We start from the raw sequence: 18,156 nt of genomic DNA on the forward strand, positions 1-18,156 counted from the left end.
CTGGGCACATGCCGGCCGAAGCCCCACCCCCACCTCGGTTACTCAGACCACATTTCTGTTATGCTGATCCCAGCATACAGACCACTCAACAGGCGTTCAAGACCAGCTCGAAAGCAGGTGAGAACCTATACAGCAGGATCGATGTCTGCTTTGAATGGACTGACTGTTCAGGAAAACTGCAAGCAACGGCTATTTTTCCAACTTGGAGGAGTATACGTCAACAATGACCAGCTACATCGGCAAGTAAAACTCTATGCAGAGTCAACCCATGGAAAGCTGCTGGACCAGACAACATTCCTGGGAGAGTGCTCAGAGAATGTACAGAACAGCTAGCGGATGTTTTTACAGACATCTTCAACATCTCCCTGAGCAGCACTGTTGTTCCTACGTGCCTCAAGACGATGACCATCATCCACGTGCCGAAGAAGTCTACAGTCTCCTGCCTCAATTATTATCGTCCCGTCGCACTCACACCAAACATGATGAAGTGTTTTAAAAGGCTCGTCATGAGGCACATCAAGACTTAGCTTCCACCCTCACTAGACCCCATAAAGTTCGTGCATTGTTCAAACCGTACCACAGACGATGCCATCTTCATGACTCTTTATCTGACCCTAACCCATCTAGACAATAAGGACTCATATGTACGAATGCTTTTCATAGACTTCAGCTCAGCATTCAAGCCTACTGGGCCTGAACACCTCCCTCTGTAGCTGGATCCTGGAATTCCTGACTGGAAGACCTCAGTCACTCCGGATGGGAAACAGCATCTCCAGCACCACCGCACTGAGCACTGGGGCACCTCAGGGCTGTGTGCTCAGCCCACTGCTGTTCTTCTGCTGACTCATAATTGTGTAGCAATGCACAGATTAAATCACATCATCAAGGTGTCTGATGACACGACCATGGTGGGTCTCATTAGCAAGAACGATGGGTCAACATACAGAGAGGGGCTGCACCAGTTAACAGCCTGGTGTAGAACCGACACCCTATCTCTGAACGTTAACAGAACTAAAGAGATGGTTGTTGACTTCAGGAGAACACAGAGCAACCATTCTCCTCTGATCATCGATGGATCCTCCATGGAGATCGTCAAGAGCACCAAATTCCTTGGTGTTCATCTGACAGAGAACTTCACTTGGTCGCTCAACACCAGCTCCATTACCAAGAAAGCCCAGCAGCGTCTCTATTTCCTGAGAAGGCTGAGGAAAGCCCATGTCCCTCCCCCCATCCTGAGCATGTTCTACAGAGGGACCATTGAGAGCATCCTGAGCAGCTGCATCACTACCTAGTTTGGGAACTGAACCATTAACCACTTTGCAAGACCCTCCAGAGGATAGTGATGACAGCTAAGAAGATCATCAGAGTCTCTCTTCCCTCCATCATAGACATTTACACCACACGCTGCATCCGGAAAGCCAACAGCATTGTGGAAGACCCCCCACACCCCTCACACACACTCTTCACCCACCTGCCATCAAGGAAGCGGTTCCGAAGCAGTCGGGCCGCCACATCCAGACTGTGCAACAGTTTCTTCCCTCAAGCCATCAGGCTTCTCAACAAAGAACTGAACTAAAACTGAAGACTGAACTGTGTGACTGATCTCTACAACCCAGAATCAACGTCGCAGCACCACCCATATTATATCACATTATTACAAACTGTTTTACATGCTGTTTACATGCTGTTTTTGCACATCTTTTTGACTGCTGATATTGCCGTTTTGCACAAACCCTTTTGGTGGCATTTTGTTTAATTACAAGGTAAACTCCTGTACTCAGTTCTCTCTTACACAATGCACTGTATAATATACAGTAGGTTTACTGGCGACACTATTTTGTGTTTTGTGCATTTGTCCTACACTGTCTTGTGTTGTCTTTGCACTGTTTGCTCCAGGTTGCACACAATGCACTTTATACAGTGAGGAAAATAAGTATTTGAACACCCTGCTATTTTGCAAGTTCTTCCACTTAGAAATCATGGAGGGGTCTGAAATTGTCATCGTAGGTGCATGTCCACTGTGAGAGACATAATCAAAAAAAATCACAATATATGATTTTTAACTATTTATTTGTATGATACAGCTACAAATAAGTATTTGAACACCTAAGAAAGTCAATGTTAATATTTGGTACAGTAGGCTTTGTTTGCAATTACAGAGGTCAAACGTTTCCTGCAGTTTTTCACCAGGTTTGCACACACTGCAGGAGGGATTTTGGCCCACTCCTCCACACAGATCTTCTCTAGATCAGTCAGGTTTCTGGCCTGTCGCTGAGAAACACAGAGTTCGAGCTCCCTCCAAAGATTCCCTATTGGGTTTAGGTCTGGAGACTGGCTAGGCCACGCCAGAACCTTGATATGCTTCTTACAGAGCCATTCCTTGGTTATCCTGGCTGTGTGCTTCGGGTCATTGTCATGTTGGAAGACCCAGCCTCAACCCATCTTCAATGCTCTAACTGAGGGAAGGAGGTTGTTCCCCAAAATCTCGCAATACATGGCCCCGGTCATCCTCTCCTTAATACAGTGCAGTCGCCCTGTCCCATGTGCAGAAAAACACCCCCAAAGCATGATGCTACCACCCCCATGCTTCACAGTAGGGATGGGGTTCTTGGGATGGTACTCATCATTCTTCTTCCTCCAAACACGTTTAGTGGAATTATGACCCAAAAGTTCTATTTTAGTCTCATCTGACCACATGACTTTCTCCCATGACTCCTCTGGATCATCCAAATGGTCATTGGCAAACTCAAGACGTGCCTGGACATGTGCTGGTTTAAGCAGGGGAACCTTCCGTGCCATGCATGATTTCAAACCATGACGTCTTAGTGTATTACCAACAGTAACCTTGGAAACGGTGGTCCCAGCTCTTTACAGGTCATTGACCAACTCCTCCTGTGTAGTTCTGGGCTGATTTCTCACCTTCCTTAGGATCATTGAGCCCCCACGAGGTGAGATCTTGCATGGAGCCCCAGGCCGAGGGAGATTGACAGTCATGTTTAACTTCTTCCATTTTCTAATGATTGCTCCAACAGTGGACCTTTTTTCACCAAGTTGCTTGGCAATTTCCCCGTAGCCCTTTCCAGCCTTGTGGAGGTGTGCAATTTTGTCTCTAGTGTCTTTGGACAGCTCTTTGGTCTTGGCCATGTTAGTAGTTGGATTCTTACTGATTGTATGGGGTAGACAGGTGTCTTTATGCAGCTAACGACCTCAAACAGGTGCATCTAATTTAGGATAATAAATGTAGTGGAGGTGGACATTTTAAAGGCAGACTAACAGGTCTTTGAGGGTCAGAGTTCTAGCTGATAGACAGGTGTTCAAATACTTATTTGCAGCTGTATCATACAAATAAATAGTTTAAAAATCATATATTGTTCTTTCTGGATTTTTTTTTTTAGATTATGTCTCTCACAGTGGACATGCACCTACGATGACAATTTCAGACCCCTCCATGATTTCTAAGTGGGAGAACTTGCAAAATAGCAGGGTGTTCAAATACTTATTTTCCTCAATGTATGTCGAGGACACTTACAAGTCCTTATCCCTGTGTTTTTTTGTTATGTAGCTTTATATTGTTTTATATAGCACCAGGGTTCTGGAGGAATGTTGTCTCATTTCGCTGTGTACTGCATCAGCTATATATGGTTGAAATGACAATAAAAGCTTCTTGACTTGACTGGAAGAGTGGAGGAAGGTGGACACAGGTGGACAATGTTCTATGTAGGAGATGCAACCTGAAGAAGATTGGAGACTGTAAGGTGTTGGCAGGGGACAGTGTTGCTAGATAGCATTAGATTTGGGTCTGTAGGATGGCTTTGGAGGTGAAAAAGAAGAGGAGGAGAGTGAGAGAATGAGGACAGTGTGACAGCAGTAAAGTGTGCAGTAGGAACAACAGACTGGTTTACCTGGAGGTTGGACTGCATCAAGAATCGTCTCTGAGTCCTTTCCTGTTTGCAGTGGTCATGGACAGGTTGAAGGACGAGGTCAGACAGGAGTCTCCGTGGACTATGATGTTTGGGGATGATATTGTTATTTTTTGGTGAGAGTAGGGAGCAGGTGGAGAAGAGCCTGGAGAGGTGGAGGTACGTGCTGGAGAAAAGGGGAATGAAAGTCATTGGAGGGGTGCGGTTGCAGGGAGAAGAGGTGGAGAAGGTGGAGGAGTTCAGGTACCTGGGATCAACAGTGCAGAGTAATGGAGAATGTGTTAGAGAAGTGAAGAAAAGAGTGCAGGCAGGGTGGAGTGGGTGGAGAAGAGTGATAGCAGGAGTGATTTGTGATAGAAGAGTATCTGTGAGAGTGAAAGGGAAAGTTTATAGGACTGTGGTGAGACCTGAGATGTTGTATGGTTTAGAGACAGTGGCATTGAGTAAAAGACAGGAGGTGGAGCTGAAGGTAGCAGAGCTGAAGATGTTGAGGTTTTTGTTGGGAGTGACGACGATAAATATGATTAGAAATGAGTTTATCAGAGGGACAGCACATGTAGGACGTTTTGGAGGCAAGGTAAGAGAGGTGTGATTGAGATGATTTGGACATGTGCAGAGGAGGGACATGGGGTATATCAGTAGAAGAATGCTGAGGATGGAGCCACCAGGAAGGGGGAAAAAAGGAATACCCTCATGCATACCTTTTAAAGGTGTGTGGTTTGAACACTCACACTACTGGTAAAGGTGTGTGTGTGTGTGTGTGTGTGTGTGTGTGTGTGTGTGTGTGTGTGTGTGTGTGTGTGTGTGTGTGTGTGCTGATGAGGCTGGCCGTGGATCTGTCCACTTTGCAGATTTAATGGTTCTGTTATTTAGCTGACAGTTTTACGAGTGCTGACATTCCCAAATGGTCCAGCAGGTCTATTATCCTGTGTGTGCGTGTGCTTGTGTGTGTGTGTGTGTGTGTGTGTGTGTGTGTGTGTGTGTGTGTGTGTGTGTGTGTGTGTGTGTGTGTGTGTTAGCTAATGGATCAGTTGTGTGTTAAATCCTCATCAGAGAAAAAGAACCAGGCAGATGGGGAGAGAGAGATAGAGAGAGAGAGAGAGAGAGAGAGAGAGAGAGAGAGAGAGAGAGAGAGAGAGAGAGAGAGAGAGAGAGAGAGATGAAATCTTAATGTGATTGTCATCTTCCTCTCGGGTTCTTGACAGTTTCAGTCCATACCATCACCACTTCACACATTTCACAATAAACATCTTCTCGTCATGTTCACAATGTCTTAATGAAGTGCCTTAATGAACTTTTGTAAATGTAAATGGAATTGAATTTAATTGAATAATTGATTTGGCAATTTTCATTACCATCGATGGACAGCTCCACCACCCCAACCTTCTCACCCCAACTAGATATATTACCCTGGGGGTTATATTACATTCTTTCTCCTTCATCTACATCTTCTTTGAAGGTCATCTTTGGAAATCAACTGAAATCTTTCTATTTAAAAAATTTATATATATATATATTAGGATGTGCATCTCTGAGATAGCTTTGCTTCAGACAGACAGCAACTCATCAATTTCCTCAAATGTCTTCTAACGCATGGACATTTCACAAACACACCTTCATAGTACACAGAAAAAAGAAAGAAAGATTAAATAAAACCAGACGTTCTTTTCCTGTTGTGTCTGCAGGAAGATGCAGCTCTACCTCTGCCGTGTTAATCTGTATTCTATGTGATTGAAAAATAAAAAGAAATGTTATGAAGTAAAGCATTAAAAGTTTATCAATCTTTTGTTTAAACACATAAATAAAAGTAATAAACCTGCTATTGTTCTTGAGCTTCACGCTGTACAAGTTCGCTACTGCCACACTGTGGTCTGAGCGCGTAGTACAGCTCAACTACATTATGTGTAGAATAGCGCGAGAGTGAAGACCTTTCTTCTTACATTTCACAATTTTAATTAAATAAATGAACGGATTACGCCGAAAGAAAGAAAGAAAGAAAGAAAGAAAGAAAGAAAGAAAGAAAGAAAGAAAGAAAGAAAGAAAGAAAGAAAGAAAGAAAGAAAGAAAGAAAGAAAGAAAGAAAGAAAGAAAGAAAGAAAGAAAGAAAGAAAGAAAGGACATTTTTGAAAGAAAGAAAGAAAGAAAGAAAGAAAGAAAGAAAGAAAGAAAGAAAGAAAGAAAGAAAGAAAGAAAGAAAGAAAGAAAGAAAGGACATTTTTGAAAGAAAGAAAGAAAGAAAGAAAGAAAGAAAGAAAGAAAGAAAGAAAGAAAGAAAGAAAGAAAGAAAGGAAAAAGAAAGAAAGGAAAAAGAAAGAAAGGATCTACTGCCACACTCTGGTCTGAATGTGTAACACAGCTCAGCTTTAAAAAAGGAAAAATAAGTAAAACGAAGGGAGGAAGAAGGGAAGGGAAAACTGGAAGGATGGATGGATGGAAGGAAGGATAATAAGAAGCAAAGAATGAAAAAAGGAAGAAAAAATATAAAGGAAGGAAGAAAAATAAAGGATGGAAGTAATTTAACATTGTAGGGACGAATAAAGAACTGAAAGGAAAAAAAGGAAGGAAGGAAGGAAGGAAGGAAGGAAGGAAGGAAGGAAGGAAGGAAGGAAGGTAAAAAAAAAAAAAAACATTGCAGGAAATTTGCATTAATTGTCATCATTATTTCTTCCCTCTTGATTTTTTTCCCCACATTTTCCCTCTGAGCTCTGGAGCACTGATCCTGCAGCTCTGAACTGAAGAGATAAAAAATCAACTTTCTGCAGCTTTGATGGAAAACCAATGAGAAACAAATTCAGAGAGAAGAGTCGTTTATTAACAAGTACACAAGTGTCTTTATTTCTGCAAGCAAGTTTAATTCTATAGTTCAGAAGAAAAGAAAAAGAAAAAAGAAAAGCTGTTGGCACGAGTATGTACAAAAACGGATTAATTTTACAGCCAGCTACAAAGCATTCTTAGTGAAAATACAAAAGACTGAGAGAGAGACAGAGAGAGAGAGAGACAGAGAGAGACAGAGAGAGAGAGAGAGAGAGAGAGAGAGAGAGAGAGAGAGAGAGAGAGAGAGAGAGAGAGAGAGAGAGAGATGGCTGAATACTGTATATGCAACATCAGAACTTTTTTTTTTAAACTAGGACGAAACTCAAACACTACAACTGAGTAAGATATTTATCCTTTAATACTGCTGCATCACTACTCGAATACTGCACATGAGAGAAGAAGTCAAGATAAAAATCAGCGAGACAGTCAGTGTAAACATGAAAATAAACCTTTATGTCGTTTTTTTCTTTTATTATTTATTTGTTTTATTTTTTTTGTAATCAGTTAAAAACTATTCGATAACCATGCCACGAACAACCACGAGATTCACCGTCTTTAGCTAATACAATGAGTTCTTTATTTATTGGTTTGTTTTTTTTCAGTTCGGTGTTTAAAAAAAAGAAATAAACAATCTTGGAGATCGAACAGTACAGCGAATCGACATCCAAATGCGCTTACTGTATGATGCAGGATAAAAAAAAAGCTCACGATGGCCGGGAAAAGAAAAACACGACAGTGTTTCCGAATCCGAATCCGAATCCGAATCGGGAGATTCTCAGGGCAGGTAGAACCAGATCTTTTTTTTTCCGGCTGAAAGAGTTTGGTCCAGATTATTAAATATCAAATAATTACATCAAATCAAACATAGTTAATATAAACAGGGTCCTAAAAGTAATAGGGCACAAAATAAATTAAATAAAAATTGAATTAAATAAAAATTAAATAAAAAAAAAATAAATTAAATAAAATAAAAATAAATAAAAATTAGGTATAAAAAAAAAATATATATATATATATATATATATATATATATATATATATATATATATATATATATATATATATATATATATATTTATTTTTTTTTTACTTAATTTTTATTTAATTTTATTTTGAAAAAGAAAATGAAAAAACAAAACAAATGAATGCAAACATCCCCAGACTTATATATATATATATAAAATGTCATTTGTTTTGTTTTTTTAATAGATACAGAAAATGGAAATTTCAACACCTTTTGTTATTTATTTTTTTTCAATTTAATTTTGAAAGCGAAAAAAAAGAGAAAACGGCTTGTTAACATTTTTACCAGACAGAAAAAAAACAAGAAAATTACTTCTTTTTTTAATTTCCTCAATTCGTCTCATCACATTAAGTGTAGGAACTGAAATCTAACCATATCAAATCCATATCTGACATCCAATCCAAACATGGCAATCAAAGAGAATTTCACTTGAGGTCTTTTCTGAGGAAGAAATGTCTAAATGACAGTAATATTATAAATGATAAATACATGTGATTCCTGTCACCTGAAATTCTCAGATTGAAACCATAATGTTGGATTAAACCCCTGATGGATTCTGTGCTGATGGTTGATCAGTTATTTGTTTTTTTTTGTTTTTTTTTTTAAGTCCCACAAACCCAAATAAGTCAAAGTGACACAGTAAGATTGCAAGAAATTGTAAATAATTTACATTTTGTGTAAAAATTTGATTTTGAATATAATTTTATCACACAAAATGCAAAAAAAAGAAAGAACCCTTTTTAATACAAAATTATTATTTTTAATGTAATAAAATTAATTTGAGGAGTGTAAATGAAATAAAAAAAAGTAGAAAAAATATATAAAAAAAAATTATTATTTAGTGCCCTATTATTTTTGGAAAACATTTTTTTTTTTCTTTTTTTTTTCTTGGCAGTAGGAGTCAAATTTTAATCTTTAAAATTTATTTATAATTTAAAAACATTTTTTATTATTATTAAAAAAAAAAAATTTATGACTATTTTATTATTTATTTCTTGCATTGTATTATTTTTTTTTTTGGACTGTGATATTCAGGGTCTCACCCAAAATATCAGCCAAACTCTTTTTCACATGACCGGAAATGACCAAAAAATATATGTGTGCATTTATATAGCTATAGATGTGTGTGTGTGTGTGTGTGTGTGTGTGTGTGTGTGTGTGTGTGTGTGTGTGTGTCTATTTACAGTGCAGAGGATCAATGTTTGATTTCTTTTGACTCTTGCGTAGAAGCATTTAAAAAGTTGAAGCTAAAAAAATGAGTTAAAAAAAACCCGGTGTTTAGTGTGGTTATGGCTTTTGAGAGAAAAAATTTACAGAATCTCTCCGAGGCAAATCTAAAAACAGGTGAGGAAATCTCCTTTATCTCCTTTATCTTCAGCCCAGAGAGGGTTTTCATCATTATTATAATTATTATTATAATTATTCTAAAAAATATTAAATGTATATTTTATTTTATCATTATATATATATATATATATATATATATATATATATATATATATATATATATATATATATATATATATAATCTCAAGATTGGGAATGGAGCTGGTAGCTAAGTGTTTAAGGCACTGGACTTTGGATCTGAAGGTCATGAGTTCAAATCTCTGCCACTCCCGAGCCCCTGAACGAGGCCCTTAACCCCACAGCTGCTCAGTTGAATAAATTGACTAAATGAAAGTCACGTCTGCCAAATACCACAAATTTAACATTCATCAGATCATTAAGTTCTGTTTTAATACATTTTTTATTCTTCATTTTTAGCTCAAATTATCCCAAGTTCAATATTTAATTAGTATTTATAATTACCATTTAAAGGAAAACATTTTAAGCTCATAATTTAAACATAATAATAATAATAATAATAATAATAATAATAATAATAATAATAATAATAAGCTACACCTTTATTCATCCCACAGTGGGGAAATTATTATTAATGATTCAATTGTTGTTATTCATATAATTTTTATTTTTATTATTTATTTTTTATTTTTTATTATTATTATTATTATTATTATTATTATTATTATTATTTATTTTTATTATTATTATTATTTTATTTTTATTAATATTATTATAAGGTGTCTATGCAACTTTGGTGCTTGGCCCCCACTAATAATAATGATAATAATGATAATAATAATAATAATAATAATAATAATAATAATAATAATAATAATAATAATAATAATCCTCTCTGGACTTCTAGGAAGATCACATGGAGACTTTCTAGGTTACATGTAAGTGCACACTTCACAGATTTACGACCAACGGCCTGAGACGAAGCACTACAGCATCATACTGCAATTAATGTACAATTAAAAAGCTACACTTAGGGAACAAAAATGCAACTTGAAGGTTTGTTCTGGCTCTTTAGACAATGTGCTGGGAAAGAACCGGTCCAATTCGCCAAAACCGGAAGGTGATGATCTGCATGAAACCATGTGTTTTTATTTTTCCTGCCATTTTGTTTCTTTAACCTTGAATCATAAAAAACAGAAGCACCAGTGTCACAGCTTCATCTTATTCCTAGTGTACATTTCTGAGATCTAGGTAACATACAAATATTTTTGTTTGTGTGTGTGTGTGCACGTGTGTGTAAAAAGTCGCTTTGAGGTTCTATCGGATCTCAGAGCATTTGCTGGAAAGGAATCTGTGTAATCATGCGAGTTTGGTCATGCCTTGGATGTAAAAAATAATGGAAACAATAAGAAAACGAGGCCCTGTTTAAGTTCTATACGGATGATAAAATCAGGTTAAAGTCATAAAAATATCAGCGTAAAATTCCATACACTGCTTTCCAGGAGTCAAACGATTGCCATTATGTGCAGGAGGCGTATTGCTAATCCTATAACTATAGCCATCGTGCTAGCTACGTACTCTCGAGCGGTTTCTTCACTCACATTAACAGCGCTAGCATAACATCAGGTAACTGGATGTTAGCATTCTTAAAAAGCTTTCTTTGTCTTTTTATCGCTATTTTTTATCTTCAGTAAGATTAATTATTTCACTCCGAGGTTAGAAATGTTAAAAATGTTACAATTATTTATGGTTGAAGAATATAAATAATAGTGTAGCTAGCAATGTGGCTAATTTCCCCATCTTGTCAGACATGACGTATCATAATCCACTTTTCTCATGATCGTTAAAAGCTTCAAAAAGTAGTTTGACGTTGTTGGTTTGTAATATATATGTTCGTGTCTTTAATGAATAGATGACTCTTATTCATCGACGCTAATGACGATCAAAAATTGTAAAAATTAATTAATAAAAAAAAAAAAAAAAAAAAAAAAACATTAAAATTAACCTTTAATAAGAAAAAATCTTTCAAAAATTTAATTTTAGAAAGTCTTTAAAAATCAATGAAAAAATTAATCTGCTGCAGTATGATATTATATTTGGGGGGAAAAAAATTAAAGAAAAAAAAATTAACCTTTTATTTATAAAAATGAGTCCTTGGCATTTATTTGAAATTCCGTAAATCTTTTTCTTATTAATTGGTAAAACATTGTCGCAGTGTTTTTGCAAACTCTTCGATATATGGCGTGTTTTATGTAAATTTGTTGCGAATGAGAGCACACCCGGGCGTGTTATATGTCACTAATCGGCTGGTTATAAGTTCAAGTTCCAGCACCACCAAGCCGCCTCTGTTGGGCCCCTGAGTAAGGCGTGAGATTATTTTAAATTGCTTTTGATAAAAGGCCGTCTGTTAAATGTAATAATAAAGGGGTAGTGGGTGGAGCGTATGTTCGAATGGGTGGAGCTTATGTGCTAGTGGGTGGGGCTTGTCAAACGACAACTTGTTTTGGCGAATTCGAAGTGGATCGGTTCGCATTTTGATGCCACGTCGATGGATAAGAGCCATCGGAAAAAAATTGACAAGAGAAAAGTCACAATACAAATGGAAAAACAAATAATAATAATATACAAGTGTGTGAAAGTCCATGATCCTGGCGATCGTCTAAACAATCAAAACTCATTACATGTGTGCTTATATATGTGTGTGTGTGTGTGTGTGTGTGTGTGTGTGTGTGTGTGTGTGTGTGTGTGTGTGTGTTGTCTAGGAAAGGGAAGGAACATGCTGGGATTGTGTGTATGTGTATTTGTATATATATATATATATATATATATATATAATATATATATATATATATATATATATATATATATGTGTGTGTGTGTTTGTGTGTGTGTGTGTGTGTGTGTGTGTGTGTGTGTGTGTGTGTGTGTGTGTGTGTATGGTTTATGTGTAGGCGTTAAGGCGCTCTTTGGAGCGAGTGGAGTGAATATCGTGAAGCTCCTGCTCCTCCTTGCTCTTGATGTCTTCGTACTTCTGCATGCGGCACGCATCCTTCACGTAGGCCCAGTTCGCCGCCAGGACCATCAGGTAGTGCACCTGCGTCAACAAAGAGCAGCGCCGGCCACAGACACGGGGTTAGTACACGACACAGGGAGGTTACTGCGCTCAAACATGTCATCAAAACAATGTCAACTGTTATTACACACTTCAGACTGTTAATACACCTCGTCCTCGCGGAGGAAGGATAAGGAACAGGAAGTTACCATCAGCCGAGTTACTGATTATTTCCGAACAGAGTGAAAGGTCAAGAGGTTTAGTTCCCTGCTATATGTACTGAAGAACATGGTGGATCCACCTCTGCCAAACATGCTCCACTGTGACATCGTACATACTGAAGTCAGCCGTGTTGATTACAACGTAGTGATTCAGTACTTCGTAATGCTTCTGAATCTGTTTCAGTGTGATACAATTCATCAGTACTTGGATTGTTTTTCTTTTCAAATCATATGATTATATGATGACACTACTGAATGTGCTGTAGATAAATATATTAGGGGTGTACAGGTACACGTATTTTACAGGTACACGTGTTTTACAGCGCTGCGATGCAATCCTTTTTACAGTCACAGTCCGTTACAATATGAGTTTCCTCAGGAATGTATTAAGTGGCGGACTGCAAGTTTGTTTAGTCTCCGACTCGCACATTTTTTAGATTATTATTAAACTTGAAAACATACACAATGACAGGGGTATTAAAAAGAGACTAGAGTTAGCGCAGTGTCGCTGTGGATACTCACTCCGTACCAGAAATACAAAGTATTATATTTTACATTATTTAACCAAGAAGGCATTTTATTTAAAAGTGCTTTAAAACTGTAAACTGTTGATGTTCACAAATGTTAAAAATAATAAAATAATTATTAAAAAAAAGAGAGATTTTATGTTTTGTATTACTTCCCTTAACAAAAATTGAACCGAACCGCCACTTAAAAAACGAACCATGAATTTTGTGTACCGCCAAACCCCTTATATAACCCTTATATATACCAGTGGTGGTGGTCAGGGCGATTAAATCCTTCTCTGCTGACCTACACACTATCAGAAGCACTGACCCACATTTACAACCTAAATTATAATATTTGTTCCATGAAATTGTATTAATTTATTCCCAATAGTCTTCATTTTGTAGTGTTTCTCTCGGCTGCACTGCTTCCAGTACGTGTATGTGGATTTTTTGTCCAATCAGATTTGAGCCTCTATGTGCTGTCATGTTAATCTAATCTGCACAGGGCCTTCAAAGTCAGTACTGCTGGACTTTTACCTTAGTCTCCTTAAGAAACACCTCTGTTTCTTTAACCAATCAGATTTCATAATCTCCTCACAGGGCAGCTCGCTGGCCCAGAATAGCATCAGAATTTTTCTGTCCTCTGATTGGTTGGTCAGAGGGAAACTGTTACAGCCAAGTTTGACTGGTAAAACACGTGTGTAGCTCTGCACACATTAATACATCTGAGTTAGACTTTTTCACGCCTACGGAGGAAGAGAAATTGATTTGCTCTTGGACATATTTAAAAATACATTTTGAAGAAAAGCTAGACATCGTGAGGAGGTCAGCCAACTCCGAAGCTAGCTAGCGTGTCTCAGCCCGGGAAAGGGTTTGTTCAGACCAGTGAATACGAGCCGTACCACTGGATTACAGCCTCTGAGGAGCGCTGCACATTATGAGTCTGTATCTCTGGTGAGTAGGTTTTGTTTTATTAAAATTTGGTTAGATGGAACTTTGCTCGACAGGTGGACCACCACGTTACTACACCACATACAGTGAACACAAGGAACACATAGAAGCCTGGATTGTTTTTGTGTTAAGGTAATTAAGGGGACGTCATTAGGACTGGGGGGTCATTTCCGTGTTTGTGTGTTATTGACAGAGTCAACATCCCAGTCTGTGCGTGTGTGTGTGTGTGTGTGTGTGTGTGTATAGTGAAGACGTGTGCGGGGCTTCAGAATCGTGTGCAGTATCTCCCCGAGCTCTGAGTGACCAGTGTGACGTAATTACGCACAAGAACAGAACTGGACACCATCTGTGACATGACCAATAACATCACAACACACACACACACACACACACACACACACACACACACACACATGACAGAGAGAGAAAGGACGGGTGTCACTACATCTTGCTGAATAAATGTAAGAAAAAATTAATCATTTGCATGTTTAATTTTATGTTAATAATAATAACAATAATAATAAAAAATATTGATAACATTTAAAAAAGCAATAAAAGAACAGCCACATCATCAATTTCTCTTCTGTTTTCTTTTTAAATAGATAAATACACAAATTACATTATTTGGAAAATATCTTAGGGAATAAAAATATTAATTAATAAATACTAATAATATGAAAAGTATTTAATTTAAGCAAATAATTATATAATAATTACACTGTAAAGATTTTGCTCTTGTATGGTGTTTGAGACACATGCATGTTACTTTTGTTTCTATGCAACAAACTAGTAAGAAGATAAATACAGAAGAATTAGACGGGCAATGGCTTGATTTTGTTTTGTTCTGCTGTGAATAAAATATGGGTTTATAAAATCTAAAAATCATTGCATTCTGTTTTAATTTACATACATACATATATATAATTTTTTAATAATTTTGTTTATTTAAAAAAATCTAATTAAATCAATAAAGAAATTTATTTTATGACCAATTTTATTAAAATCTAATTGTTTATTCACTCTTCTAGTCTTTTTCTGCACTGGTACTTTTTTTATAATTAAATATTGATATTACAAAATAAAGCATAGTAATATTTTATTAGTCATTAAAAACGAGTAGTAAAAGGAAAAGTGAAGCAGACTATTATTTTATAATTTCATACAGTAAACAGAACCATATATATATATATATATATATATACAGTGAGGAAAATAAGTATTTGAACACCCTGCTATTTTGCAAGTTCTCCCACTTAGAAATCATGGAGGGGTCTGAAATTGTCTTCGTAGGTGCATGTCCACTGTGAGAGACATAATCTAAAAAAAAAAATCCAGAAATCACAATATATGATTTTTAAACTATTTATTTGTATGATACAGCTGCAAATAAGTATTTAAACACCTGAGAAAGTCAATGTTAATATTTGGTACAGTAGCCTTTGTTTGCAATTACAGAGGATCAAACGTTTCCTGTAGTTTTTCACCGGGTTTGCACACACTGCAGGAGGGATTTTGGCCCACTCCTCCACACAGATCTTCTCTAGATCAGTCAGGTTTCTGGCCTGTCGCTGAGAAACACGGAGTTTGAGCTCCCTCCAAAGATTCTCTATTGGGTTTAGGTCTGGAGACTGGCTAGGCCACGCCAGAACCTTGATATGCTTCTTACAGAGCCACTCCTTGGTTATCCTGGCTGTGTGCTTCGGGTCATTGTCATGTTGGAAGACCCAGCCTCGACCCATCTTCAATGCTCTAACTGAGGGAAGGAGGTTGTTCCCCAAAATCTACCACCCCCATGCTTCACAGTAGGGATGGTGTTCTTGGGATGGTACTCATCATTCTTCTTCCTCCAAACACGTTTAGTGGCATTATGACCCAAAAGTTCTATTTTGGTCTCATCTGACCACATGACTTTCTCCCATGACTCCTCTGGATCATCCAAATGGTCATTGGCAAACTTAAGACGTGCCTGGACATGTGCTGGTTTAAGCAGGGGAACCTTCCGTGCCATGCATGATTTCAAACCATGACGTCTTAGTGTATTACCAACAGTAACCTTGGAAACGGTGGTCCCAGCTCTTTTCAGGTCATTGACCAGCTCCTCCCGTGTAATTCTGGGCTGATTTCTCACCTTTCTTAGGATCATTGAAACCCCACGAGGTGAGTTCTTGCATGGAGCCCCAGTCCGAGGGAGATTGACAGTCATGTTTAGCTTCTTCCATTTTCTAATAATTGCTCCAACAGTGGACCTTTTTTCACCAAGCTGCTTGGCAATTTCCCCGTAGCCCTTTCCAGCCTTGTGGAGGTGTACAATTTTGTCTCTAGTGTCTTTGGACAGCTCTTTGGTCTTGGCCATGTTAGTAGTTGGATTCTTACTGATTGTATGGGGTGGACAGGTGTCTTTATGCAGCTAACGACCTCAAACAGGTGCATCTAATTTAGGATAATAAATGTAGTGGAGGTGAACATTTTAAAGGCAGACTAACAGGTCTTTGAGGGTCAGAATTCTAGCTGATAGACAGGTGTTCAAATACTTATTTGCAGCTGTATCATACAAATAAATAGTTTAAAAATCATATATATATATCATACATTTTTTTTTAGATTTTTCCTGTTTTGAATTTTCTGAAATGTCATGTGATTGTTATATATAATAATTGAAGAACAAATCTAACAGTATATCTAATTATTTATTGGTGTGTGCATGTGTGTGTGTTGCACTGGGCAATATAATAATAATAATAATAATAATAATAATAATAATAATAATAATAATAATAATAATAATAATAATAATACAGTTCACTAGGTTGGCCACTAGGTGGCGGGTTTTGCCTGCAAATGCTACAGACCGGAGTAGGACGCGGTGTTGAGGTGATGTAATTATATAAAGAACCTAACAAGACCGTGTGTGTGTGTGTGTGTGTGTGTGTGTGTGTGTGTGTGTGTGTGTGTGTGTGTGTTGGGATTTTAAATATCTTGACATTTCATTTTGTGCTATTTATCGCATTTTAGGTCACTGTGTTTCTCTGTCCACACACACACACACACACACACACACACACACACACACACTCCTAAAGATATACACCCAGTAAGAATCATACATTTAAACGTTCAGAATTATTTAGCTCATATACACCTATAGACCTACATGCTTACATGCTTACACACACACACACACACACACACACACACACACACACACACACACACACAATTTATATATATCTTATTTATTTGTCCTCTTTAGCTGGTGCAGCGGAGCGGATGTTTTTTTTTTAACAAGAGGCTTCTTTGCGCACACACACACACATACACACACACACACACACACACACACACACATATCGCTTTTCTTTTTTTTTACTTTCCATCTCTTCTCCTCTTCTCTTCTTTGTTTCCATGGCAACAGCCCCCTATGCATTTTCAATGCAGAGCATTCCTTTTACTCGTTCTCCGTCACCCTGCTTCCCTCCCTCCCCTAACTCTCTCTCTCTCTCTTTCTCTCTCTCTCTCTCCCTCCCTCCCTAACTCTCTCTCTCCCTCCCTAACTCTCCCTCTCTCTCTCTCTCTCTCTCTCTCTCTTTCATTCTGCGCCCCCTGTCCTCTTTCTTTGTTCTCTATCCCTCTGTTTCACCTCTTTACCTTTCTCATTGAGTTCTCTGTCTGTCGCTTCTTCTCTCTCTCTCTCTCTCTCTCTCTCTCTCTCTCTCTCTCTCTCTCTCTCTCTCTCTCCCTCCCTCCCTAACTCTCTCTCTTCCTCCCTAACTCTTTCTCTCTCTCTCTCTCTCTCTCTTTCATTCTGCGCCCCCTGTCCTCTTTCTTTGTTCTCTATCCCTCTGTTTCACCTCTTTACCTGTCTGTCGCTTCTTCTCTCTCTCTCTCTCTCTCTCTCTCTCTCTCTCTCTCTCTATTTCTTTCTTAATCTCTATATATATATATATATATATATATTTACGCACACACACTATACACACTACACACACACACACACTGTACACACTACACACACACACACTGTACACACTACACACACACACTGTACACACTACACACACACACACTGTACACACTACACACACACACTATACACACTACACACACACACACACTGTACACACTACACACACACACTGTACACACTACACACACACACTGTACACACAGTCTGTCCATCCTGCCTTTCTTTCTTTTTTCATTTTTTTGCTATTCCTTTCACCCTCCTCTCCTTCCTTCTTTCCTTCTTCCATTTCTTCCTCCTTTTCTCGCTGCCTCTCTTCCATCCACCCATACTGTCTTACTCATTTCTTCTGCCTCTCCTTCCTTCCTTCCTTCCTTCCTTCCTTCCTTCTTTCCTTCC

General features: G+C 37.8%; 2 protein-coding genes across 7 annotated transcripts in view; one reads left to right on the top strand and one right to left on the bottom strand.

Moving 5' to 3' along the window:
• The window catches only part of LOC310724585 (uncharacterized protein), a 195,004-nt gene that overhangs the window by 110,944 nt on the left and 65,904 nt on the right, over positions 1-18,156 (top strand). Inside the window, exon 2 of one of the 2 annotated variants that reach the window (XM_083538839.1) lies at positions 4,505-4,593. The exons of the other annotated variant lie outside the window; for it this stretch is intronic. The gene's annotated coding sequence lies outside the window, so the exon portion shown is untranslated. Of the gene's footprint in view, positions 1-4,504; positions 4,594-18,156 lie in introns of those variants that run through there. 2 annotated transcript variants of the gene reach the window in all.
• The window catches only part of gpm6ab (glycoprotein M6Ab), a 70,851-nt gene continuing 62,903 nt past the window's right edge, over positions 10,209-18,156 (bottom strand). For 2 of the 5 annotated variants that reach the window (XM_083538853.1, XM_083538852.1), the window contains 2 exons: positions 11,932-12,157; positions 10,209-11,866 (listed from right to left, as the gene is read on the bottom strand). In XM_083538853.1, the coding sequence (XP_083394979.1) occupies positions 12,005-12,157 (153 nt within the window). In that variant the 3' untranslated portion in view covers positions 10,209-11,866; positions 11,932-12,004. Of the gene's footprint in view, positions 11,867-11,931; positions 12,158-13,808; positions 14,143-18,022; positions 18,144-18,156 lie in introns of those variants that run through there. The other 3 variants (XM_083538854.1, XM_083538855.1, XM_083538851.1) reach the window with 3 other exon arrangements.

Source organism: Silurus aristotelis, assembly GCF_946808225.1.
Source record: "Silurus aristotelis genome assembly, chromosome: 4".
Taxonomy (NCBI): Eukaryota; Metazoa; Chordata; class Actinopteri; order Siluriformes; family Siluridae; genus Silurus; species Silurus aristotelis.